At 40.5% G+C, this 27,744-nt stretch overlaps 1 protein-coding gene across 8 annotated transcripts; it reads left to right on the forward strand.

Annotated features, from left to right (window-relative positions):
* The first annotated feature begins 3,244 nt into the window (after positions 1–3,244).
* LOC130918962 (class I histocompatibility antigen, F10 alpha chain-like) lies at positions 3,245–22,591 on the forward strand. Of its 8 annotated transcripts, XM_057841276.1 has the most exons (9): positions 3,246–3,392; positions 3,771–3,820; positions 3,918–4,063; positions 4,178–4,350; positions 9,238–9,504; positions 9,580–9,858; positions 15,027–15,342; positions 15,409–15,497; positions 18,420–22,591. In XM_057841276.1, exons 4-9 carry the CDS (start codon positions 4,209–4,211, stop codon positions 19,301–19,303), a joined length of 1,977 nt encoding a protein of 658 aa, XP_057697259.1. In that variant the 5' UTR covers positions 3,246–3,392; positions 3,771–3,820; positions 3,918–4,063; positions 4,178–4,208; the 3' UTR covers positions 19,304–22,591. The 8 variants fall into 8 exon arrangements, with proteins under 8 accessions (XP_057697260.1, XP_057697258.1, XP_057697263.1 ...); XM_057841277.1 differs by lacking the exon at positions 3,771–3,820 and having other exon boundaries at positions 3,245–3,392; positions 4,175–4,350; XM_057841275.1 differs by lacking the exon at positions 3,771–3,820 and having other exon boundaries at positions 3,245–3,392.
* The last annotated feature ends 5,153 nt before the right edge of the window (positions 22,592–27,744 follow it).

The raw sequence follows: 27,744 nt of genomic DNA on the forward strand, positions 1-27,744 counted from the left end.
GACTGGATGAAGGTTATTTTCAGTGATGAGTCAAGAAACTGCACTGGACAAGGTGATGATGCTGGAACTTTTGTTTGGTGCCGTTCCAGTGAGATTTACAAAGATGACTGCCTGAAGAAAACATCAAAATTCCCTCAGATATGGGGCTGCATGTCAGGCAAAGGCACTGGGGTTAAATCTTCAATAAATGCACAAGTTTACATTGAAATTTTAGACAGCTTTCTTATCCCTTCAATTGAAAATATGTCATTTTCCAAGATGACAATGCATCATGCCACAGAGCTAAAACTGTTAAAGCATTCCTTGGAGAAAGACTCATCCAGTCAATGTCATGGCCTGGAAATAGCCCAGATCTCAACCCTGTGGTGGAAATGGAAAAAATGGTCAACCTGCAAGGATGATCTGGCAACTGCAATCAAAGAGAGTTGGCACCAAATTGATGAAGTCACCCATCTGGTCCATGTCTCAGAGACTGCAAGCTCTCATAAAAGGCAGAGGTGGTGCAACTAAATACTAGAGATGTGTTTTGATTGTTATTTCTTTGTTTGTTTCTCATGATTCCATATATGTTTTCTCAGAATTAAGTGATTATATATTCATATACCTGCACTTGCTCTATAAAAGTAACTTTTACTGACCACCACAATGTTTTTCTTCTTCTTTCGTTCTTTATTTTCCCTTCGTGCATGACAAATCTACGGAGCCCCCCGGGTGCCAGGATAGAAAAAAATAAAAAATCATAGCTAATCTGTACCCACAGTTTACTAATCTGTGGGTACAGTTTAGTAATCTGTACCCACAGTTTACTAATCTGTACCCACAGATTACTAAACTGTACCCACAGATGAGTAAACTGTACCCACAGTTTAGCAATGACTGGGAAACAGAAGTCACCAATGTTTGGCAGGGACTCCGAGTCCAAACGTTGAGCAACCGACCGAGCAACCATCTGCACCATTTGCCCTCGGCGAACAAAGGGGTTTTAAAAGGTAACTATTGCACGTTTTCTTTGATAGGCGTCTTTCAGGTGTCATCAATCAATATGGCATGTTGTATTTGCACATTTTCTGTGCTGCTGTCGTGCCCGTGCATGCTTAATTCAAATAGTGTTCATTTGTCAGTTAGCTATTTTTAATAGCCGCAAAAGCGGCTACTAACACATTGATTGATGACACCTGAAAATGTAGACGGCTACCAAAGAAAATGTGCAATAGTTACCTTTTAAAACCCCTTTGTTAGCCGAGGGCAAAAGGTGCAGGTGCTTGCTCGGTCGGTCCCTCGGCGTTTGGAGCCAAACATTGGTGACTAGTTTCCGGGTCATTGCTAAACTGTGGGTACAGATTAGTAATCTGTGGGTACAGTTTAGTCATCTGTGTGTACAGATTAGTAAACTGTGGGTACAGTTTAGTCATCTGTGGGTACAGATTAGTAAACTGTGGGTACAGATTACTAAACTGTACCCACAGATGAGTAAACTGTGGGTACAGATTAGCTATGATTTTTTATTTTTTCTATCCTGGCACCCGGGGGGCTCCGTACAAATCCAAACAAACATACAGCATTTATATGTGTTTACAATGTATTCAACCCGCAGACGGGAGAAGCCGAAGCTTATTGAATCCCGCCCCCAGTATACCATAGGACGCAGAAAATATCGAATAACAATTTTTAACATTCAGATTGACTAGTGATTACAAGGTTTTTATTAACCATCGCCCTTGATTGTTCATTTTCCCAAGAGTCCATTGTCGATCGTGGCGATGTGCTCGTTATGTTGATTAAATCCAGTAGATTAGATCATAATTCAGAGGTTAGTTCATTCTATTGATTTGATCCAGAAGATAGGGATTCATTATTCATTTCCTTTAGTGTTTCTGAACGCTAAAGAATTGCCCTTTTGAACTAGTTCATTATTTTTTCAAGCTTTTTAATCTGAGTTTGTTCAACATAATAATGTCTGAGTGAGTGCTCGTCCGAGATAGGTGATTCCATAGTTTTTGCTAGGGGTTGTATTAGGCAAACAGCTGTTGATAGTGAAACCCAGGCGTAAAAGTGGGCCAGAACGTTCAGGAACGCAGTTCCGGTATAAGATTCAGGGCCAGAATGCTGTTCCGGTATGCAGTGCTTTGATTACGAAAAGATGACAGCAACTGTCAAAACGCATGTAAAAAAAAAAATCTAAGCTGCCACACATGCATTTCAGCTGCAAGAAGACAACAATCTACCATCAGATTTACATACACAAGCGTTAACAACAAGCATAATAAAGTGCTTGTGTTGCGAAATCCGTTTCCACCAATATTTATTATTGATTTTATTCCACGGACGGCATGGAGGTTTCCCCAGCTGCAGCAGTTTTTATCCGAGTCTGATGATGATGAGTCACGTCAATGTGCGAATGCGCGCAGCAAAGCAAAAGGCCTGGACTCATTTATCCGTTCAATAGGCTGACAAACTGACAAGTGATCAGCAGAGACGGTTAGCTCTGATCGGTTCAAATTTGCATGTTTTCTGGAACAGCGAAAAAAAAAAAAAAAAAAAAAAAGCTTGTTGAATTGATGCGACGGAAAAACGGCAATGCAACAGAAAATCTTTAAGAGCAAGGAAAGAGTTGAGGAGGCTAATTTATCATATTTGGTTTTATTTGCTCTGATGGGGAGGTTCAGAACATCTGAGCTGTCAATGTGAACTTTGGACTTTTATTTGTTCATTTATGTGAGGCTACTTATTCATTTCCTTATGATTTATGATTTTATTTTTGTGCGATCGTCAAAATATATTCCATTTCACTCTGCATAATATAAGTCATTTGCACTTATTTTTCTGAATGTATGTTACTATTGTATGTAATGTATGTAACGTATATTACAATTTTCTTTGCATAGTTTAAGAGGTTTGACCCCCCCCCCACCTCCCCTCAAGAAATGAAAGAAAAAATAAATAATTAAAACAAATTTCTGGCTCCGTGGCGACCTTCACATCGGGGAGTTCCGGCAAGAAATTCTATCCACTTTCACCCCTGTTTAAACCAGACTGACATGAGTATATAGTATACCATAATATAGTCGTGAACTGTCACACCATGCTGAGCATGACTCAATCAGATGTTTGTCTGTCTCTCCTGGAACACTACCCTGCCACATTCCAGTAAACAGTGTCACCGTACGGTGAGTGACGTGTTCTACCTGTCGTTATCATTGGTGGATCGGTTGAGCTGGCTCCACCCAAATGAGGGTTTGGGAAGAGTGCAGTGCAACCTTCCTCACAACTGTACATTCTGCCGCGCTGTTTGCATTTGTCTACGGTGAAGAGCCACGGGAGCGATTGGGAAAAGTGGCCCCTGCCAGCTGTGGATTAGTGACAGTTAAATTGACATCCTCTCCCATTTTGGAGTAAGTGTATTGGGAACTAAAATTGTGTCTTGCTAATTTTCATGTGATGTGAAGCACTTTTACCTTGTGTTAAACTGTGCTATTCAAATACATTTGCCTTGCCTAAAAGTGCCATGGTTAATGGAAAAAAATACACCATTAAATATGCAATTAGTAATTTCATAATTCTGTGGTATGCGGGACCAAAAGTGCCATGGATTTAAATGCAAACATTTGTTATTAAATGTGTCATTAATTCATTAAAATGGCAATTCCGTTCATGTCAAGAAATATTCAATTTCATTTTTTGTTTTTTAAATTATCATATATTATTTAATTCATTATTATTGGATGGTCCTGGGTAGTTGCAGTGCTTCATGAATTTATTTTACTTTTCAGCCTCGCCCGTCAAAGTTAGTGGCCCGGATCTGAACATCAGATTGAGCCAGGTTCAGAAAGCTGCTAAAAGTTAGACGTCATGCTGGTTTCACCATCAATAGCTGTTTGACTAATATAATGGAACATCCTACTGTCTTCTCTTTCTAGATGCTCATCTGAAATATTTTCCTTCCACTTCTGTACATCCCGGGACATCTTTTACAGCCACCTTATCCACATCAGCACAGAGTCCAAGCCCTCCAAGTCCACGATACCTCCCACAAACAAACTGCCAGTGGAGAAAGAACTACAGTGTGAGTTAGCCATTTACACTTGAGTCTGCTGTGATCATTTTGATATTTTTTCCAAATTATTCCCACAAAGGATTTTAAGGAATTTAATGATTAAGAATGCAATGATGTCAGCAGGTGGTGAAAAACCCTCGGACAACCGGCGAAAATGAAAGCACAGCGCAATTTGGCTCAGGCGGGCCGACGCGGAGGCCGTGGTCATTACGAGATGGACTCAAAACAGCACAAGCCGCTGAAGATAATTGCGCTGTCGGCCTTCTTGCTGGCGCAAATGGACTGCGCCGCGCCTAGTAAGTGCACTTTTCCATCTGACCATCCTCACATCGGAATACGCGCTTTGCCAGCAACAAACTGGACTCGGACCACTCGCAAATCATAAGGAAAAATTAAGCGGTTTTCCAAGTCCATTATGATCAGAGCAAATGTCGTCATCAAAATAGATAGTTTCGAAAGTTTTGCCGTCAAATCCGCGGAGGTGGCAAGAATACCCAAACTTGTACTCAAGTAAGCGTATCCGACTGCTTCCAAAGAGCATGAGTGCCCTCTAGTGGTTAAAATATTTTCTACCATGAAATGATAATGATCGCCACAGTTCACCAAATAATTTACAAAAGTAAAAGCGTTACTTCAAAACAAAGTGACTCAAGTAAAAGTCGTCATTAATTAAAAAATAAAGTATTCTGTCAAAAGAATACTCATCACTCAAGTCACGGGTAACTATTATAATGTCAATTTTAAAAATAAATGCAATGGTACTGTGATTCCTCCTTTTCGCTGTTAATGGAAACCGGCCCTTCAACACAAAGATAGAAAATCCGCGAAGTTAAGGCGGAGTTTATTTACAGTAAAAAAAAAAAGTTTTCTTTGTTTGGTGTGTTCAATGTATTCATTTAGATTTAACAGCATTGGCAAGAAATACATATAAGATGTTTTTTTCCCCCAAAGTATAACTAAGAAATAAAACAAAAACTTACATGTGTACAAATATTTTAATAATTGTTAGAGGCAGGAATTTAAGCACTACTTTTTTGGTGTGCAAAGGGTTAATGAGTGTGTGTGGTTGCTTGGTGTGGGTGTGTCACTGTCACCTAATTCATACCACCTGTGACTACCTGGGAAAGTTTGATTGAGGTAGGAAGAGAGGAGGCAGGGTGCCAATTTTCTGTTGACTGCCAGCATTTTTATCTACTAGTATTCCATCCGATCCAATTAGATTCGCTCTCGTACGCTCATATTTGATACGTTTATGTTAGTTCTACATAAGCGGATTTGAAGGGGGGGCAGCAACCCCCCTGGAGGCCGAAAAGTGTCAGTGCATGTAATTCACTTTCCTATATATCAGGGGTGGGCAAACTATTCCACAAAGGGCCGCAGTGGGTGCGGGTTTTTGTTCATACTCATCATGAGGACAACCTTTCACCAATCTGGTTTCTTACAAGTGCAATAAGTTGATTGCAGTCAGGTGCTTCTTGTTTCCACTGAAACCTCATTTGTTAAACTGTCTGTGCTGAATCAGTTGGAACAAAGACCTGGACTCACTGTGGCCCTCGAGGACCGGTTTGCCCACCCCTGCTATATATAGTGGGGAGAACAAGTATTTCAAACACTGCCAATGGGTTTTCTACGGAGCCCCCCGGGTGCCAGGATAGAAAAAATAAAAAATCATAGCTAATCTGTACCCACAGTTTACTAATCTGTACCCACAGTTTACTAAACTGGACCCACAGATTACTAAACTGTACCCACAGTTGACTAATCTGTGGGTACAGTTTAGTAACCTGTACCCACAGTTTACTAATCTGTACCCACAGTTTACTAATCTGTACCCACAGTTTACTAAACTGTACCCACAGATTACTAAACTGTACCCACAGTTTACTAATCTGTACCCATAGTTTAGCAATGACCCAAAAACAGTAGTCACCAATGTTTGGCGGGGACTCTGAGTCCAAACGCCGAGGGACCGACCGAGCAAGCATCTGCACCATTTGCCCTCGGCGAACAAAGGGGTTTTAAAAGGTTGCACGTTTTCTTTGGTAGGCGTCTTTCAGGTGTCATCAATCAATATGCCATGTTGTGTTTGCACATTTTCTGTGCTGCTGTCATGTCCGTGCGTGCTTAATTCAAGTAGTGTTCATTTGTCAGTTAGCTATTTTTAGTAGCCGCTAAAGCTACTAAAATAGCTAATAGCTACTAAAAATGCACACAACATGCCATATTGATGGATGACACCTGAAAATGTAGACGGCTACCAAATGCAATAGTTACCTTTTAAAACCCCATTGTTCGCCGAGGGCAAAAGGTACAGGTGCTTTCTCGGTTGGTCCCTCAGTTTGGAGTCCCCACCAAACATTGGTGACTACAGTTTCCGGGTCATTGCTATACTGTGGGTACAGATTAATAATCTTTGGGTACAGATTAGTAATCTGTGGGTACAGTTTAGTAAACTGTGGGTACAGTTTAGTAAACTGTGGGTACAGATTAGTAATCTGTGGGTACAGATTAGTAATCTGTGGGTACAGATTAGCTATGATTTTTTTTTTTTCCTACCCTGGCACCCGGGGGGCTGTAAAGCAATACAACTGCAACAAAAATGAATGAAATGAAAAAAAATTATAAAATGGGTCAAAATTATTTTTCCAGCACCTTGGTCATTTGCATATAATTTTCCCCCCAAAAATGTGGAAAAAAAATTTTGAAAAAAAAAAAGATTTTTTTCTTTGAAAATATTTTTTTTTGATTGAAGCAACATTTTGGGGGGATTTAATGATTTAGACAAATGTCCTAACACAAAAAGGATTGCTTCAATCAACCTTTGCTATGTTTGGAAATCATTAAATGTTGTGAATCAACTGTCAAAGTTGTTCAAATTGCTAATGTTTTTGCATTTAAGAGTATTTTAGATAAAAAGTGACTTCAATTCGCTAGGAAGGTTCGTCACAACAGGGCCTTTCTGAGAAGGCTACTGCTTCAAAATGGCGGCATTTTATTAACGCCACCGTCTGTCATTTCGCATGTAGTTCTATTAGCATGTGAAATCTTGGTGTAGATTGTAAGCTGTCGGCTACAGTCAGGAAATATTGGAACCGTCTAGTCAAATGAAGATGGTCGGGATTAGTTATGTGAGCAGACCATTTGCATTCATGGGGCAAAAATCGATTGAAAAATAATGAATTATAAACTTATGACATATAACTACTGGGTTGCCAGAAAGAAATATTCACTAAGAAAAGTAATTAAATACCAAAATCTCTGCAAAAGCCTAGCAATTTGCATTTTGGGAATGGCTTGTCCTATGATTGCCTGCCTTTCTTTGTAATGCTTTAGTCGCCGCCTAGTGGCTCTTTGGGGTAACTACTGTGACTGTTTTAAATGCGAAGGATTCCTTTTATTGAATGGTGGACATTTTGGCTCATTTCAAATGACATGACTGATATGGGACATGAATTTTCTCTAACTTCATTTGAAGTTGTTCTCTCAGATTGTTTATTTATTCGAAAAAACCTTGAAGTTACTACATTTATTTAGGGCAACTGAAGAGCTTCGGATTTCGCCCTTGAGCGTTTTACTCAGTTGAATTGTATTAAATGCATCATTCGCTGTCTCAAAAAGTCACATTAAAAAAAAAAAAAGAAAAAAAAGTGACCGCGTAGTTTTTGAGTTATGGCCATAGCAACACCATAGCAACAAGGGACGCGCCGCCCTACGCTAGCTGTGGATAGTCTTCTCTGTTGCGTCGGGGAATCTACGTCACACTTCCGGGTTTACGAAGGGACCATTAACGGAGTGCAAAAAAACGCATATTATCCTTGCAATTACGTGTTGATAATGTCATGGTTGTTTTGACGAACTCGTCCAAAGTTTATATTCGTAAAATTACACCAAAATCCGGAAAGGTCCTCAGTTGCCCTTTAAGTCTCCTTAGGTAGAGGGTTCACTTACTCATTTTCCCCCCTTCTGTCATTGTTTGCGTGCTATCCTCATTAAAATATGAAAACCTATAAATGTTTGGGTCATGTTAGTTAAAGCAGACACTGTTTTTATATCTGTGTGATTTTGACAAAGATCAGATCACATTTGATGGTGATTTTATGCAGAATTGTGAGAAATTCTAAAAGGTTCAGATATTTTTTCATATCACTGTATCATGTTAACAAAATATTAAACAAAGCTCTTGAGTGAAAGCCTCTCACTCAAATCACATTTCATTATCATTGTATTCATAGCCAGTTAGCTAAAAGATGCCAGCTAATCTGCGACTTCAGTTTGTGACCAGAGTGGTTTACCTAATACGTAAAGCAGGGGTGCCCAAGTCCGGTCCTCGAGAGCCCCTATCCAGTTTTTTTCCCATGTCTCCCTCCGTTAACACACCTGAATCAAATGATTAGCTCATCAGGAAGCTCTGCTGGAGCCTGATAACAATCCTGATTACTTGATTCAGGTGTGTTGGAGGAGGGAGACATGGAAAACAAGCTGGATAGGGGCTCTCGAGGACCGAACATGGCCCCCCCTGACGTCAGGGCCGGCCCAGGCCATTTGGTGGCTCTAAGCAAAATAATGCAAAGGGGCCCATATTTTTGGCCCACCATTTCGTCACAGTGTACTGTGAAACCCATACATGTAATCCAAGCCATACGTCCATATTTTGTGAATTAATCAGATTTTTTTTGCACTGCATACTTCAAACTTCTCACCCCAAATGATTGTCAGTACTTACAGTAGATAGCGCCAAACCTTTTTCTAAAAGAGGAAAGAAAGAAGGAAGAAATTTTATTTTTTTTAAGCTTGTAATCAAGTATCAAAACTCACAAAAGTCAAATAAAGCAAACTGTAGTAAACAAAATAGAATATAAATTAAACAATTGCCAGATCGGGGGCCCCCTAGTGGTCAGGGGCTCTAAGCAGCTGCATAGTCTGCCTATAGGCTGGGCCGGCCATGCCTATCATTTAAAATAATTTTACAAATTTTATTAAAACGAACACATTAAGAGGGGTTTTAATATCAAATTATTACAACTCATACTAACATTTATCTTTTAAGAATTGTCTTAAAAATCGAGGATCATTTGAATCTCATAATAATTGACTTTATTCTAGTCGTCTTTTCATTTTTTCCCTTTCTTTGCGTGGCACTAATAGCCCGTTTGTCCATCTGTCCGTCCGTCCCTTTCTTTCAGTGATCCACTCGCTCAAGAATATCGTGACTGCGTCGTTTCAAATTCCAAACTTCCCAGAGTATTTGAGCACGGGCTACGTTGACGGCATTCAGATTTTACAATACGACAGCAAGAGCAGGAAATTGGTAGCAAAACAGGAGTGGATGAAGAAAATCATAGCAGAGGACCCACGCTACTGGGAGAGACAGACAGAAATCAATATTGATAATCAGCAGGCCAACAACGTCAGCATTCAAATTCTTCAAGAGCGCTTCAACAAAACGGGAGGTTGGTGGCCGTTCCAGTTTGGAGCATTTCATCCAGCCAGACGTTGGCCTATCATCTGACGTGCCTTTCTCTCAGGTCTTCACATGATTCAGTGGATGTCTGGTTGCCAATGGGACGATGAGACCGACCAGGTCGATGGTTGGACTCACTACGCTTACGACGGAGAAGACTTCATATGGTTTGATTTGAAGGGAATGAGATGGATCGCCGTCCACCCGCGGGCTGTCATCACCAAAAACAAGTGGGACCGAGAAGAGGGCTATAATGAATTCTTGAAGTTTTACGCAACTGAGGACTGCCCTTCTTACTTGAAGAAGTACCTGAGCTTTGGGAGGGACGTCCTGAGGAGAACAGGTAATGTGCCTTCCCCCTACAGAAACCTGACTGTCATTGCAGCCTTTCCCCAACCTTCTGTCTAGCACTATTCGGGTTTGCCGCACGAATTTTGTTTGTTTCTTCTATCACCCATTATTTGTGAATTTCATTCTTTAGAGGAATCAACCCAAAATGATCAGGTAGTGACCCAAAAATGCATCAAAATCAACAAGAAGTGACCCGGAAATACCTCCAAATCAACAGAAAATGATCCAAAATGTACAGAAAGCGACCTGTAAATGTCCAAAAACTTACATAGTGATTAAAAAAACAACAGTAGGTAACCCAGGATTATGGGGCGCCGTTTGTAAAGCAGCACATGCTGAAAATTACGACAACATTATCTCACATTTAACGCCACACAGTGTTTAAAATGGTGTGAAATTTTTAGAGTCACTTTTGTTGTTGTTGCACATTTACAACATTATTTAGCAACTTTAACATTTATTTTTAAAATACGAAAGTGACCCAAAAATGCCTTAAAATTAACAGAAATTGACCCAAAAAACTCGGGAATGCCTCAAAGTCAACAGGAAATGATCTAAAAATGCATCAAAATCAACAGGAAGTGACCCAGAAATGCACTGAGACTATTGGAAATCGACCTGAACAGGAAGTGACCCAAAAAAGCCTCAAAATTAACATAAATTGCCCAAGAAACGGGAAGTGACCCGGGAATACCTCAAAGTCAACAGGAAATGATCCAAAACGGACAGAAAGTGACTTCAAAGTGCCCCCAATCAACAAGAGGTGACCTAAAAATGCCTCAAAATTAACAGAAATTGACCAAAAAACAGGAAGTGACCCAGGAATGCCTCAAAGTCAACACCAAATGATCAAAAATGGACAGTAAGTGACCCAGAGTGTCCCCAATCAACAGGAAGTGACCCAAAAATGCCTCAAAAGTAACAGAAATTGCCCAAGAAACGGGAAGTGACCCAGAAATGCCTCAAAGTCAACAGGAAATGATGTAAAAATGCATCAAAATCTACAAGAAGTAACCCAAAAATGCCTCAGAATTAACAGAAATTGAAGAAAAACCAGGAAGTGACCCAGGAATGCCTCAAAGTCAACAGGAAATGATCCAAAACGGACAGAAAATGACCTCAGAGTGCCCCCAATCAATAGGAGGTGTCCCAAAAATGCCTCAAAATTAACAGAAATTGACCAAAAAACAGGAAGTGACCCAGGAATGCCTCAAAGTCAACAGGAATGATCTAAAAAATGCATCAAAATCAACAAGAAGTGACCCAAAATGCACTGAGACCATTGGAAACTGAACTGAAATCTACAGAAAGTGACCCAAAAATGCCTAAAAAATAATGGAAATTGACCAAAAAACTCGGGAATGCCTCAAAGTCAACAGGAAATTATCTAAAAATGCATCAAAATCAACAAGAAGTGACCCAGAAAGGCACTGAGACCATTGGAAACTGAACTGAAATCTACAGAAAGTGACCCAAAAATGCCTCAAAATTAACAGAAATTGACCAAAAACAGGAAGTGACCCAGGAATGCCTCAAAGTCAACAGCAAATGATCTAAAAATGCATCAAAACAAACAAGAAGTGACCCAGAAATGCACTGAGACTATTGGAAATCGACCTGCACAGGAAGTGACCCAAAAATGCCTCAAAATTAACAGAAATTGAAGAAAAACCAGGAAGTGACCCAGGAATGCCTCAAAGTCAACAGGAAATGATCCAAAACGGACAAAAAATGACCTCAGAGTGCCCCCAATCAATAGGAGGGAGCAAGGAATGTCACTTCCCGTTCAGTTATACTGCGAAGTGGTCTTTGGCGATTCGTTCGGCAACGTCACTTCTCGTTCACTAAACAAGCGATTCATTTGGGCGGGAAGGGAGATGAGGGGGGGCGAACGATTCATTGAACGATTTGTTTGAACGAATCTTTTTACTGAATGAACCGGAATGGATTCGTTTACTCAAGTGAACGACAGATCCCGTCACTAGTACGGGTTATAATCGAGCGGCTGAATTCTGGACCAGTTGCAGTTTATGAGGGTCTTTTGAGGGAGTTGCAGTAACTATGCAGACTATGAACCAGGATGGCAGCAGAATGGGGGATGAGGGAGGAGCGGATGCGGTTGATGGTGCGTAGGTGGAAGTGGGCAATCCGGGTAATATTATTGATGTGTGAATGGAAAGAAAGTGTACTGTTCAGGATGACACCCAGGGTCTTGACATGGGGGGAGGGTGAAACAGTGGAATTGTCGATGGTGAGGGGATGGCTGTGGTATTTTTGCCTGGTACACCAGACTCACCTCTGTTCCAGCTTTGGAGTCTGGCGACGGTTCGGGGGATCAAATTCCTAGGGTGGAGCAAGCCACAGCAAACAGACAGTGGAGTGGACCAATTAGCAACGGGTGGATGTGCAGTTGATAAAGTGACAAAAAAACTTTAGCGCGAGGGAATAGATATACCAGGAGAGCGGAGAACGAAGAAGTTTATTCAACATGGCTAGGGTGAGACGGACTGTTGGTTTTAGCGACTTGATGCATTTTGGGTCATTTGGTGGGCGGGAGAGGGGAGGGATATTCGGAAGTGAGGTAGAGCTGGGTGTCATCGGCGTGATATTGAAAGTTGATGTTGAATTTATGGAAAATATCGCCAACGGGAAGGAGGTGGATGATGAACAGTGGGGGCCCGAGGACAGAGCTCTGAGGGACTCCGGAGGTAATGGGTGAGGGAGTGGATTTAAGGGACTTGAGTTGTATGTAATGAAAACGTCCAGAAAGGCAGGATGAGAACCAGTTCAACGGGGTGTGGGTGATGCCAATGGTGGATAAACGGTGGAGGAGGATGGCGTGACTAATGGTGTGGATAGCTAAAGATAGGTCCAAGAAGATGAGGATGGAGAGGAATCCAGAGTCAGCTGCCATGAGGACATTGTTGGTTATTAACAAGTGCTGTTTCAGTGCTGTAGACTGGACAAAAACCAGACTGGAACTGTTCATAAAGGTTATTGTGGGATAGGTAAGAATGGAGTTGAAAGGCAACAGTTCTTTCAAGGATTTTAGAGATGAAAGGTAGGTTGGATATGGGATGGAAGTTGTTGAAATTTCAGCAGTCAGCACCAGGTTTCTTGAAAATTGGAGTGATGGCAGCAGTTTTAAAAGAAGTTGGGACAATTCCAGAGGTGAGAGATGAGTGGATGATAGTGGAAATGAGTGGGACCAGGGAGGGGGAGCAGGCTTTGACCAGCTGTGAGGGTATGGGGTCCAGTTGATTTGGACTTCCGGATAAGTTCAGAGATGTCGGAGTGACAGAGGAGGTGGAAGGAGGAAAATGGGCGTGAGGGCGGGTGCTAGTCAACTAAGATGCTGGGATGAGGGGTTGATCAGAGGTCATGGTGGACGCTCTTGACTTCATCAGTGAAGAATCTCATGATGGAGTTGCAGAAGGAGGCTGTGTGCCAGTGGGAGGGGACTGGCACACAGCCAGTTGGGGTTTGGTGATAGTGTTGAGAAGACTGAAGAGAGTTTTGAGGTTACCTTGACTGGCGGTGATTAGTCTGGAGTAGTGGATGGTTTTGGTCTTGGCAATTGAATCCTTACAAGCTGCTATGTGGTTGCTGTAGATTGCATTGTGAATGGTAGGACCTGTTTTCCTGTAGAGGTGTTCCAGCTGACGACCTTAAGCTTTCATGAGACGGAGAGCAGAGTGAACCCAGGGGCGGAGATGTAGAAGGAGACGGATGGGGTTTTAAACGGGGCGATTGTATTGAGAATATTAAGAAGTCCTTTATTATAGTGTGAAGCCAGAGCATTAGGGGTGTATAGATTTTCCGGAATGTGATGAGACGTGGTTTTCTTAGGGATGGAGAGCGTGAGACTGACTGTGAATGATGAGAAGATGGTCAGTAATTGGGAGTTGATTGGCTGTGAGATCCAAGGAGGTGACACCTGAGTAGCAGATTAGATCCAGAATGTGTCCTTCTGAGTGAGTGGGGAAAATGATATATTATTGACAACCAAAACTTTCCAAACAGGAATTGAAGATTTTGGTGAGGGGCAGGTTGATGTTGTTCAAGATTATTATTGTTTGGTGAGGGAGATAATATATGGGGGAGGAAAGAAACAAAGTCATTTAAAAATTTACTGTTCTGTTTTGGAGGGCGGTAAACTGTGGCAATAATGGTGGGAATGGGACCAGAAAGCTCAGACACAGTGCACTCAAACGAGCTTGAAGTTGGCACAGCGACCGGCGAGACTTTCCAGCTCTCGCGATGAATTACCGCGAGACCCCCACCGTCAGAGCCACGAGGTTGTGAGATGTAAACATGAAATGATTCAAAATATACAGGGTGTTGAGGTAATTATCGAGGTTTGATTGATTAAATATTTCCTTGATTGATTGATTGAATATTTGCTTGTGCTCATATATACCATAACTAATACATATTGCCATATTTATCTTACTAATATAACCAGTAAATGATTATTGCTTGCTGTACCAGGTTGTAGTATAATGCTTAAGTGTTACAAAGAGTAAAAGAGGGTCGGGATGACAACTGCCTTGCTTCATGGCTGCATCATTGCGTAACTAGACCTTCCGAGACATCTTCAGCACCTGGCGTCTGGACTTTCGTCTAGACCTTCGAGGACAATTTTCCATCCGAGGACATCTTCCATGGCTGCAGCGTTGCATAACTGAAGTGTCTGGGTCATTTTGACTGTTTACATGATTGTTTACATGAGCCCTTGCTTACACACGTGTACTTACTTAGTTCCACCTACATGCACACACATATCCAATCAAAATCACATGGGTGTCTCCAGCTTGCTTACCCCCTCCCTCAGGGCGGCACCCATTTTTAGGACAAACCCCTAAATAAAATACCAAGGAGGATTTTTTTTCTTTAGATCAATTTTGGTGACTGTCACTAGTCACTCTTTTGCTCTCCTTGGCCAAGAAAACTGAGTGTATTCTCTCCTTATTTTTGGGTAATTTTACAATATCTACCTAAGGATCTATTTTTGAACTTGACACAGGGAGTGAGTTGAACCTTCATCAAATGTCTACCGCTTTCAATGGTGGGCAATGAGTTAACAAAATAAAATACATCAGAATGAACAGGAGGTGAGCTAAAATCTCAGATGAAGTGAGGTCACAATGTCATTTTCAGCACTCTTTGTCGGCAGAGCTCCCACGGGTGTCCCTGCTGCAGAAGACGGCGGGATGGCCGGTCACCTGCCACGCTACCGGTTTCTACCCAAGGGCGGCCGTCCTCTTCTGGAGGAAGGATGGCGAGCGGCTCGACGAGAACGTGGAGATGAACGAGATCCTTCCCAACCACGACGGGACCTTCCAGACCAGCGCTCGCCTCGTAACGGTGGACGAGCGCGCTCGCTACGAGTGCGTCTTCCAGCTGGACGGTGTGCCGGAGGACGTCGTCACCCCGCTGTACCTCGCCAAGGTGTTGAGCAACGAGCGCATAGAAGGTGAGATGCGTGCGCTTCCGTTGTCGTCTGACGCATATGACCTCGCGTTTGATTTTTTTTGTGAAGAGCGACAAAGGAGGAGGACGGTGGACATCACCATCCCTTTGGTCCTCCTTTTTCTTGCTGTCGCTGTCTTGGTCTTCAAGTACAAGAAGGTAAGGACTGTTTGCGCCGTCAGACAATTTGCTACCCTCTTTTCGTTGCAGCCAAATACTTTCAAGTTCATAAGTAAAAGCATTTCCTGTTCAATGGTCTTTTCCTTCAAAGTTTGTATCATTTTGCTTTGATTTTAGGGCATTTCCACGTCACTTCCTGTTAATTGGTCACTTCGGCTAGGTTCATACCGCAAGTTTTAATGCACAAATCCGATTTTTTGCGTACTAATTCGCAGTCCGAGATGTGCTGAGGAAACTTGAATGAATGAATGAATGAATAAATGCTTTATTTGGACATGAGAAAAACAAAATAAAAATAATATACAAACAAAAAAAAACGAAAAACAAAATGAATTTTTTCTTAAAAACAAAAAAAAAAATCAGACAGAACCAATGATATTCTCGAGATAACAGAAACAATAGTTAAGACAATATTAATAATGATAAAAATAAACAAGATCAGAATTTATTCATTGTGTCCAAAAAGGAGTAGGATGAAGCATTTGCTTATTAAAACCTACCCCCATTTCTATTCCTTAATTATATCTGTCCGCCCTATGTAACTAGTCCTCATATTAACAATGAAATGAACTAAATAACCATATACATAAGATGCAAGATAAACAAAAATAAACAGGATTTAGCCAATAACAGATATGTGAAAACCTCCTATAATTGAACCCCTTCCTCTTCCCTATAGACCCTACTCACCTACGTCACAAAATGGGCGTGTCGCTGTTTCCGGCCGCCATATTGTACCTATTTTTTTAGACCTATTCTCATTGTTTTTCATTGTTGCCCTCCCTGTCTGTCTCGCTCTTTGCTGACTAATTGCTGCATGAATTCCGATTTGGGAGACCTGACAGTTCAGCCCGCCGCGACATTCTGGAAAAATGTGGCCCCGATCGAATTAGAAATGGTCTACTTCTATGCGACTTGTCCCGTTCAAACTGTTAAGTTAATGAGTTGGAAAAACACGAAAAAAATCGAATTCGTGCATTAAGACCTGCAGTAAGATATGGAGGACCAGGAGTGCAAAAATTAGTTAAAAGTGGCATTAAAATGCTGCTATTTCAACATTTATTAATTTATTTCAATATTTCCAATATATATATTTATTTCAATTTTTATTTAATTAATTTATTTATTTCAACATTTATTTATTTAACTATTTATTTAATTCATTCTTACACTCTTGTTCCCCGTAAATAAAATAACATTTGAAATATATACATAAAAATGGAAATAAATAAGTATAAATTGGAATCAATAAATAATAAGTGAAAAATAGAAGTAAAAATTGAAATAAACATAAATTGAAATAAATAAATATTGAAATAAATAAATATCGAAATGAATAAATACATGTTGAAATAAATATTGAAATATATAAACATATATTAAAATAGTAGCATTTTATATCAGATCTTTAGCTGGCAAATCTTTCTTAATTAATGATTTTATCAGCAAACATAACCTTGACATGATGTTCCTAACAGAAACTTGGTTAGATCAAGATAAGAGCTCGACAGTTCTGATTGAGGCAACCCCCACAAACTTCAATTTCTTTAGTGCGCCAAGAACCCATAAGAAAGGAGGTGGGGTTGCCAGTCTGATCAGGGACAGTTTTCAATGCACGAATATTTCATGTGGTCAGTTTGATTCCTTTGAATATATTGTCATTCAGCTAAAAAGCCCTTGCAGAGCTGCCTTGGTAACAATTTACAGACCACCAAAGTATAACACAATGTTTTTTGATGAGTTTACCAAAATACTGTCTTCTGTCTGCATGGACTTTGATTGTGTTGTTTTAGTGGGTGACTTTAACATTTATGTTGATAATCCTGAAGAAGGATGTGCTAGAGCGAAGCAAAAATCAGAGCTTTTAAAGCAAGGCTTCACTGAACTGATAAACAAAGTCGGAACTTTAAATACTGAGGTATTTTTCAGTGGACCCATACCCGTGCCCAGGCTGGGGGATGAAAGTTTCAGCAGAGTGATGATGCTCAACAAATGGCTCAAAGCTACATGCGCTGGACAATCGATGTACAGTGGTACCTCTACATACGATCGCTTCGACACGCGAACTTTTCGACATCCGACGTAAAATTTGACTCGCCATTTGTTTCTACATCCGACGACATGTTCGAAATACGACGACAATGGCAGCACCGCAGACGAATGCACGGCGGATTTTCTTGTGTGACAAATCAACACTGGTTTCAGAAAAGGTTGGTACAGGTGGTGAAACAAGGAAAAAGTTGACGCTTACCTTCTAAATGAAGATGCAAATGACAGAAAAATATGAGCGTAGGGTGGGCATCCGTGAAATGGCTCAACAATACATCTCCACGGTCCTCCTCCGACCATCGTTCGCCAGTCTTTATAAGTTAAGCTGACAATTCTTATTGTGGTAACATCTCCAGAGAAATCGCCAACTTCGCCACGTTTTTATCATTTATTTCACAACTTATTCAAAACAAAAACACCTTCTGTCTGCCGCAAATGACGGTGTTCTCAAGAAAGCATTCAAAGTGAAAATGAAACGCAAGCTCACCGGTCTCTCTGGCACGTCAGCTCCGCGGTGCGTTCAGGGTCGGCAAAAAAACGTCCGCCACATTAGAACCCGATTCGTTACATTAATACAGGAATTATTATTATTATTGTTATTCCGATTTTGATTTATAATTTATTTGTTTTGCTATGTGTAATTGCCATTTGTAATAGTACCAGCAGTATTTTTTAAGGATTTAGTGAAGGTTTTTGGGCTGTGGAACAAATTAATGGAATTATAATGTATTCCTATGGGAAAATCCTGCTCGACATACGACCATTTCGACTTACAAACAAGGTCCTGGAACGGATTAACTTCGTATGTAGAGGTACCACTGTACTTCATTGACAATTTCAACATATTTTCAGGGCGCAGGCATCTCTTTAAGAATGATGGCCTTCACCTAAATAATTCAGGAGTGCGGTTACTAAGCAGCAGCATGTTTTATCTCTTGAGGCACAGACAGTCTGCTTATCTCGAGGAAAGGAGGCAAGCTGTCCCAAAACATCTGATAAACATGGAGGCTGGGATGAGTGCTGAATCAGACAGTGTGCACGGAGGATCTACATCTCCTCCAAAAATGGAGCGTACAGTCGCTGAAGGGGAAATGACTGAGCCAGCCCTGCCAGGCTGTGACCAACCCTCCTCTGCTGAGGCTCCACTGCCTCAACGGGAGGAGACCCTGGTAGCAGGTGATCGACCCCCTTCAGACGAGACCCAAGAAGCGGCTCCATCAGCTCAACAGGAGGAGAACCACCCGACTGTGCAATCCTCTGCTGACAAGGCCCCATCCAGCCCCAAATCCTCACACTCCAAGACGCCACCACGCCGCCGACTCCACGATAAGGCCCCATCCAGCCCCCAATCCTCACACTCCAAGATGCCACCACTCCGCCGACTCAGTCAGGCTAAGGCCTCATCAAGGCCTAAATCCCCACAGTCCCGGAAGCCACCCCGCCGACGACTTAGTTTGGATGGAATAAGGAGTCAACCTGATTGGGACTCCATGGATCTAGATAGCAAGGTTAACCAGTCTCTTGATGTTCTCAAGTTCATGTCTTCGCTTCCACCCCTGTACCTGTCACACCCGACAGGTGCCAGGGGAAGATGGCAACAAACCAACCAGCCTCCCCTGGAATTCTCTCGGGGCAAAGCCAAAGCACTACAACTCTGGAACTACACGGTATTATCCTTCTATGGAGGAAGCCATGTTTGTGACACTAATATGATGTGCACCGGGTCCAGGCTGTGACAACATTACAAAGACTGTTCTGTCCCAGCAAAAGCCGGGGCCTTATGGAGTACAGTATGTATGCTCAACAATCCCAGTGGTGATAAACAACAAAAAAAGGGCTAGACTGGTGAGAAATAAAAAACGTTCAATCAACTCTGCCAACCTGTTAAGCATAGTATGTCATTCCCAAAACTCACCAGTGAATCCAGTCTGGCATCTCCAATTAGCTCTGCTAAATATTAGATCTTTAGCTGGCATATCTTTCTTAATTAATGATTTTATCAGCAAACATAACCTTGACATGTTGTTCCTAACAGAAACTTGGTTAGATCAAGATAAGAGTTCGACAGTTCTGATTGAGGCAACCCCCACAAACTTCAATTTCTTTAGTGCGCCAAGAACCCATAAGAAAGGAGGTGGGGTTGCCAGTCTGATCAGGGACAGTTTTCAATGCACGAATATTTCATGTGGTCAGTTTGATTCCTTTGCGTATATTGTCATTCAGCTAAAAAGCCCTTGCAGAGCTGCCTTGGTAACAATTTACAGACCACCGAAGTATAAAACAATGTTTTTTGATGAGCTTACCAAAATACTGTCTTCCGTCTGCATGGACTTTGATTGTGTTGTTTTAGTGGGTGACTTTAACATTCATGTTGATAATCCTGAAGAAGGATGTGCTAGAGAGCTTTTAAATATTTTGGATACATTTGGTTTATCTCAGCATGACACAGTTCCAACACATAACAGAGGGCACATACTGGACTTAATAATACCCAAAGGTCTTAACATCTCTGAGGTCACAGTGAATGATGTTGCTCTGTCTGATCACTACTGCATTATGTTTAAAATGACCACCCCTGTCCATCCTCTGAAAAGGGAAACAGAGGTGATTAGGAAGCGTTACATAAGTGATAACACTTGTGCGTTATTCACACAGGCCTATGCCTCACCATTAACCCCTACAACACCTCCAGTGGAAGAACTTGTAAATAGTTTCAGTTCCAGTGTGATAACTGTAATGGACACTATTGCCCCGATTAAGACAAAAACTTTGTCAAGAAAGAAGAGTTCACCCTGGAGAAATGCATACTAGCTATAAAACAAAAGCAAGTTTGTAGACGAGCAGAACGCAGATGGCGAAAAAACAAACTCCTAGTTTTTTATGATATCTACAAAGAGAGTCTTCGCAAATACAACCAGGAACTGAAAAATGCTAGACAGTCATGTTTTTCAGAAATCATTAGTAGAAACACCAACAATACTCGCACACTATTTTTTGTTGTTGACAAACTGACAAACCCACAAGCATCAATACCTCAGGAATTGGCATCTGAGGTGTCCTGTGATAATTTTGCAGCGTTCTTTACACACAAAGTACTAAAGATTAGACAGACTGTGTGCAACTCCAGATTAACAAATGTTACACTAAATGCCTCCCAAAATGTCCCCCACGTCAAGCTTAGACAGTTTAGCCTCTTGGACTATTCCACTTTAACAGAAATTGTGTCAAAATTAAAGCCCACAACATGCTGCCTTGACATCCTTCCTTCAAACTTTTTCAAAACTGTTTTTCATTGCATAGCCCCGGACATACTTCAGATTATAAATACTTCTCTCCAAACAGGAGAGTTTCCTCAGACTTTAAAAACTGCAGTAATAAAACCTCTCCTAAAAAACCTAATCTGGATGCCTCAACCATTAGTAATTACAGGCCGATATCAAATCTGACATTCCTGGGGAAAATTATCGAAAGGGTTCTGTTTGAACAGATCCAGACTTTTATGATGCAAAACAATCTTTAACTCATTTCAGTCTGGATTTCGGCCACAACACAGCAACGAGACCGTGCTTATCAAAGTCCTAAATGATATTCGTCGGAATACCGATGCAGGCAAATCATCTGTTCTGCTACTATTGGATCTCAGCGCCGCATTTGACACGGTTGATCACAACATACTACTCAGCAGATTGGAACAGTGGGTAGGGCTTACTGACACTATTCTTCAGTGGTTCACATCCTATTTCCATGATAGGGATTTCTTTGTGTCAATTGGAAACTATCAGTCAGAACGAACCAAATTCACGTGTGGAGTCCCCAGGGTCAATTCTTGGACCACTCTTATTTAACATCTATATGCTTCCGTTAGCTCAGATAATGGAACAGTATGACATCTCCTATCACGCCTATGCAGATGACACACAACTGTACATTTCTGTGTCCCCACATGATTATAGTCCCTTAGTCTCCCTGAGTAAATGCATTCATCAAATCAATGAATGGATGTGCCAAAATTTTCTCCAGTTAAATGTGGAGAAGACAGAGGTGATCATTTTGGGGCCAAAAAAGGAAAGGTCAAAGATAAGCAGCCAACTTAGCACAATGTCACTTACAGCTACAAATCAAGTCAGAACCCTTGGCGTAATTATTGACTCCGACCTAAAATTTGATTGCCATCTAAAGTCCGTCACTATATCCGCTTTTTACCACCTAAAAAATATAACCAGAATTAAGGGGCTTCTGACTCAAGACATGGAAAAACTTATGCATGCATTCATTTTCAGCAGATTGGACTACTGCAACGGTATATTTACGGGTCTTGATAAAAAAAATCTGTCAGGAAGCTGCAGCTAGTACAGAATGCTGCAGCCAGAGTCCTCACAAATACAAGGAAGCTGGACCACATTACACCGGTTTTGAAATCGCTACACTGGCTTCCAGTGAGTCAAAGGATAGACTATAAAATACTACTGCTCGTCTACAAAACACTTAATGGCCTTGGACCAAAATACATGGTTGAATTGTTAGATTCCTATGAGACATCTAGACCCCTAAGGTCGTCTGGAACCGGTCTTCTGCATGTTCCAAGAACAAGAACCAAGCAGGGTGAGGCAGCATTTAGTTATTATGCTCCTCACCTCTGGAACAAGTTACCCGAACGTCTGAAGTACGCTCAAACTTTTAGCTCTTTTAAATCAGGGCTAAAAACGCTTTTGTTTAGCACTGCATATCCATAACTGTCTATATATTTCAATCTACTTGCTTTCTATTCCTCTTGTGCTTATCTCCATTGCTGATTTCAATTATTATTAGTAGTAGTTTTTGTTTTATTTGTATTTATTTATTTTTATTTGTTATTAAATGCGATTTTTATGTATAATATTTTATTTCCGATTTTGATTGTCTTGGTTTTTACGTTGTATTGATTTAAATGTGATTTTTATGATCTTCGTGTGATGTTAAGCACTTTGAATTGCCTTGTTTTGAATTGTGCTATATAAATAAATTTGCCTTGCCTTGCCTAATAATGTTAATGCCATCTTGTGGATTTATTGTTAGAATAAACAAATACAGTACTTATGTACAGTATGTTGAATGTATCTATCCGTCTTGTCTTATCTTTCCATTCCAACAATAATTTACAGAAAAATATGGTATATTTTAAAGATAGTCTGAATTGCGATTAATTACGATTAATTACTTGTAATTTTTAAGCTGTGATTAACTATTAAAAAATTTTAACCGTTTGACAGTCCTAGTAAATACCCAATGTTAAGATATGGATACAGTACCTGTGGCTTATATTCAGGTACGGCATACATCTCCAAAATCCGCTGAAATTTGGTCGATGCGGCTTATAATGGGGGACGGGAAACTGATAAGCATATGCTTTATCTCGTCCGCCTTTATCGTCTTTTTCGGTTCCTTCGGGCAAATCATATCACATTTTGTAATTGCAATGATTGTCAATGATACCGATGATGATGACAATAAAATTCCATAATAATAATCAGGCGGCTTTACAGTCCAGAAATCACGGTAGATACAAAATCCACCATGGTGGCCGTCACAAAACAAGTTTTTTCAAGTTGAAAATTCTTGTAAGTAAATGCATAAATCCCGGAATTTCTATAGATATGAACGTAAAACAGTCTAGAGTCTTGGTCAAAAGCAAAAAAAAAAAAAAAAAAAAAAAAAAACCCAAGCAGTTATCATTCCTTTTACGTAAATATTTCAAGCTAAAGTTATGCTAATTTTTTCCCATTCATTTCAGTTTCAACGTTTCAAAGTGCATGTATGGTGCCATTTTACATAATAATGACCTTGAATCCTCGACCAAATCACTCTCGAGACACTCCTGCCTGGTTGTATGCACTAAAAATTTCGTCCTGTTTCCGCCTAAATACGGCGTTAGAACGCAGTGTGTGTTTGAGTTTATCGCAGTAAAAGACAACGTTCTGCCTGGGTCGCCCCCCTACGGGAAGGCGTGGTGGAATGTCTGTAGGAGCGGTCTCATCCACTGATAGTGAAGTCTATGGCCAGTGATTTGAAAAAAAAAAGCGAAAAAAAGCAAGAGAGAGAGTTCACTGCTACTCTCAGGTTGGGCTGCTGAATCAATATTTCAAAGTGTTGAGAGATACTGCCTTGTGTCGTTAAACCTCCGTCAGAGGTGTGTAAATGAAGCTAATTGTATTGTTCATATTTGTTGATGAGAGAGATGTTACTACTTAGCACGGATCGCTAAACTAGTTAGCGATGACGCTAATCAGTGTCTTGGTGTCCGTTTTGTGGTTTGGAGAAGCATTATAGTACTTATTGTTCGATAGTAAAATTGTCTCATTTCTTTTTATACAGAAACCATTAACCTATTCATATAACAGTCTCCTTTCAACACAAACTCCCATTCAAACTGTATATTGTTATATAAGACGGTCTCTGAAAATGGATTTGTATTGTATTTATGAACAACTGTTTGATAAATAAAACGGATTCATGACAGTCTGCCTCCTCTTTGGTTTTGTTTAGATTTTTTTTTTTTAAATAAATGAATCATTGCACACAATTTATATCAGCGCTTTGCCCACAAGATAAAAAAAAGCACTTTTTAAAAAATTTGAATCAACAGGACTTTGTCTTAGTAGTACACAAATCAGACAATTCTTTTTATGTTTTCTCAGAACCTTTTTAAAAAAAAAAAAAATTTTTATTGAGCAATACAAAATACACAATAACGATACAAAACAATTAGTTCACACAATTTATGTACAGTAACATTTTTACCTTTCATATTAAGACAGAAAAAAAAATAATGAAAAAAAAATATATGGTGGAAAACACAGACAAGACTGAAAAAGCAGTTTCTGCTCTTGCACTCCTCTTGAAAAGAAACTGCTGTATTTTAAGCCAAAACAACTGTTGTGTTTGATAGAACAATATGTCTATATGCTGCCATAGCAGATTCATGGCGCATGAAGCCCCCGAACTATTTTTAATTTGTCCATTTTACCCTGGGAACCCACGTTTACAGACGTCGCGCAACTGCTTTTGGTTCAACCCAGCCATAAAAAGGTAAGTAATTATATTTATTATTCAAAATGTCTGTCATTTTTAGCTTAGAATGATTAATTTATGTCTAATATCTTGTTTAAAAAACGACTTTAAAAAATTATTCACTCGCATATTTTAAACTTTTAAACAAATGACGTCGCAATGAAAAAAATGGTGTCTGTAAATAAGTCACAGATATCTACCTCATATTTGTCGCTTAATTGTATTTTTTTGTTACTGTCACATTTTCCCTGATATGTTAGATGATAAATAATCCATCCAAACAAAGAAAACTTTTAAAAGAGTAAATATAAGAAAAAGAAAATCTCGACCACTCTTTGATGTCTGTGATTTCTGCATCGCGAACCTTGTTATGTGACCATGTTTCACCCATAAAATCCCCCCCAAATCCGGCCGTGGTCATTCACAGCTGGGTCTTGACATTTGGTGATACATGCTAAATGGAGTTTTTGGATCGTAAAGAGGTAAATGCACGATAATATCTAGGGATGGCAATTGATAAGATTTTTACGATTCCGATTCCATTATCGATATTGCTTAACGATTCGATTTTTTATCAATTCTAATTTGGACTAATGGACTGTATGAGGTTCTGGGTTCAATGGTAAATGGTGATGTTTTATGGTTCATTCTCCTGGGGGTGTCGGTTAGAACACAAGGAGCGGAGAGTGGAGTTGGTCTTTGGCACTTTTAATCCAATTTGGCAACAGGCACAACTATATGCAGGCAATGGCACTTGATATGACAATCACTCAATGAGCAGGTGAGAGCATGCGTGGAAAGATGTTGATATACAGTGGGGCAAATAAGTATTTAGTCAACCACTAATTGTGTAAGTTCTCCCACTTGAAAATATTACAGAGGCCTGTAATTGTCAACATGGGTAAACCTCAACCATGAGAGACAATGTGGGAAAAAAATCACATTGTTTGATTTTTAAAGAATTTATTTCTAAATTAGAGTGGAAAATAAGTATTTGGTCAATACCAAAAGTTCATTTCAATACTTTGTTATGTACCCTTTGTTGGCAATAACGGAGGCCAAACGTTTTCTGTAACTCTTCACAAGCTTTTCACACACTGTTGCTGGTATTTTGGCCCATTCCTCCACGCAGATCTTCTCTAGAGCATTGCTGTTTTGGGGCTGTTGTTGGGCAGCACAGACTTTCAACTCCCTCCGCAGATTTTCTATGGGGTTGTGACCTGGAGACTAGCCAGGCCACTCCAGGACCTTGAAATGCTTCGTATGAAGCCACCCTGGCTGTGTGTTTGGGATCATTGTCATGCTGAAAGACCCAGCCACGTCTCATCTTCAATGCCCTTGCTGATGGAAGGAGATGTTCACTCAAAACCTCTCGATATATGGCCCCATTCATTCTTTCCTTTACACAGATCAGTCGTCCTGGTCCCTTTGCAGAAAAACAGCCCCAAAGCATGATGTTTCCACCCCCATGCTTCACAGTGGGTATGGTGTTCTTCGGATGCAATTCAGTATTCTTTCTCCTCCAAACACGAGAACCTGTTTCTCTACCAAAAAGTTCTATTTTGGTTTCATCTGACCATAACACATTCTCCCAGTCCTCTTCTGGATCATTCAAATGCTCTCTAGTGAACCGCAGACAGGCCTGGACGTGTACTTTCTTCAGCAGGGGGACACGCCTGGCAGTGCAGGATTTGAGCCCCTGGCGGCGCATTGTGTTACTAATTGTAGCCTTTGTTCCTGTGGTCCCAGCTCTATGTAGGTCATTCACTAGGTCCCCCCGTGTGGTTCTGGGATTTTTGCTCACCGTTCTTGTTATCATTTTGACGCCACGGGGTGAGATCTTGCACGGAGCCCCAGATCGAGGGAGATTATCAGTGGTCTTGTATATCTTCCATTTTCTAATAATTGCTCCCACCGAGCGTTTTACCTATTGCAGATTCAGTCTTCCCAGCCTGGTGCAGGTCTACAATTTTGTCCATGGTGTCCTTCGACAGCTCTTTGGTCTTGGTCATAGTGGAGTTTGGAGTGTGACTGACTGAGGTTGTGGACAGGTGTCTTTTATACCAATAATGAGTTAAAACAGGTGCCAGTAATACAGGTAACGAGTGGAGCTTTGTTAGACCTCGTTAGAAGAAGTTAGACCTCTTTGACAGCCAGAAATTTTGCTTGTTTGAAGGTGACCAAATACTTATTTTCCACTCTAATTTGGAAATAAATTAATTAAAAATCAATGTGATTTTTAGTTTTTTTCCCTCACATTCTGTCTCTCATGGTTGAGGTTTACCCATGTTGACAATTACAGGCCTTCTAATCTTTTCAAGTAGGAGAACTTGCACAATTGGTGTTTGACTAAATACTTATTTGCCCCACTGTAACTACATTTAAGTATTTTCTTACGACAGGCTGAAAAAAAGTCTTAAATAGCATTATTATGTGAATTACAATCATATTTTGAGACGATTTGACTATATACAACAATTTGGCAAAGCACAGATGACAAGAAATTAGTGTTTTAATCCAATGTTTAGCCACGCCTACCATTATAGGTCTCCATCGTCCCCAACAGGAGGATGACGTCAGCAGGGTCATGGTTTCATTTGATTTAGAATTTAGCCCATTGAAGGGGAATGATTCAGAACAAGAAAAATGGCACGAAGAGAGCCGCAAAGTCATTGTTTCAGTCTCTCTACTCCAATATTTTTACTGGATTTTTATCGAAGTATTTTTCCCCAGTTGCTAAATAAATGGTATGGTCATGAGAAATAACAGTCTTGTGCTAAAAGGAATATGAAATAATAAAATAAAAATTCATTTATTCAGTACGACATGGCAAAATGACTCCATAATGGTCAAAACTGTCCACTTTTTGCACCTCCCAAACCATATTTTATGCCACCGTAGTTAGTTGGGCTTTTGTCAAGCCCCGGCTTCGGAGAATAAACAAACCAATAGGCATGACAGCTAGCCGACACGCTAACCTGAACCAATTGGCGTCTCAAAGTCTTATTTCCACTTTTCCACTATGTGTAACTTGTCGCCATGTTTCACACGGCGGCTGGGTTGTCGATTGTGTTCACCGATTGGCAACCTGCCCGGCGGTGCGCACGTTAAGACACGTTCCCCTGCTACG

This window comes from Corythoichthys intestinalis, chromosome 7 (assembly GCF_030265065.1).
Source record: "Corythoichthys intestinalis isolate RoL2023-P3 chromosome 7, ASM3026506v1, whole genome shotgun sequence".
NCBI classification, from domain to species: domain Eukaryota; kingdom Metazoa; phylum Chordata; class Actinopteri; order Syngnathiformes; family Syngnathidae; genus Corythoichthys; species Corythoichthys intestinalis.

Bases quoted from the DNA above. Each gene is read 5' to 3' on its own strand.
- LOC130918962 (XM_057841277.1), top strand. From the start codon at position 4,209: ATGAAAGCACAGCGCAATTTGGCTCAGGCGGGCCGACGCGGAGGCCGT. The intron at 4,351-9,237 runs GTAAGTGCACTT...CCTTTCTTTCAG, and splicing joins AATGGACTGCGCCGCGCCTA to TGATCCACTCGCTCAAGAAT. The intron at 15,498-18,419 runs GTAAGGACTGTT...ACATATTTTCAG, and splicing joins TGGTCTTCAAGTACAAGAAG to GGCGCAGGCATCTCTTTAAG.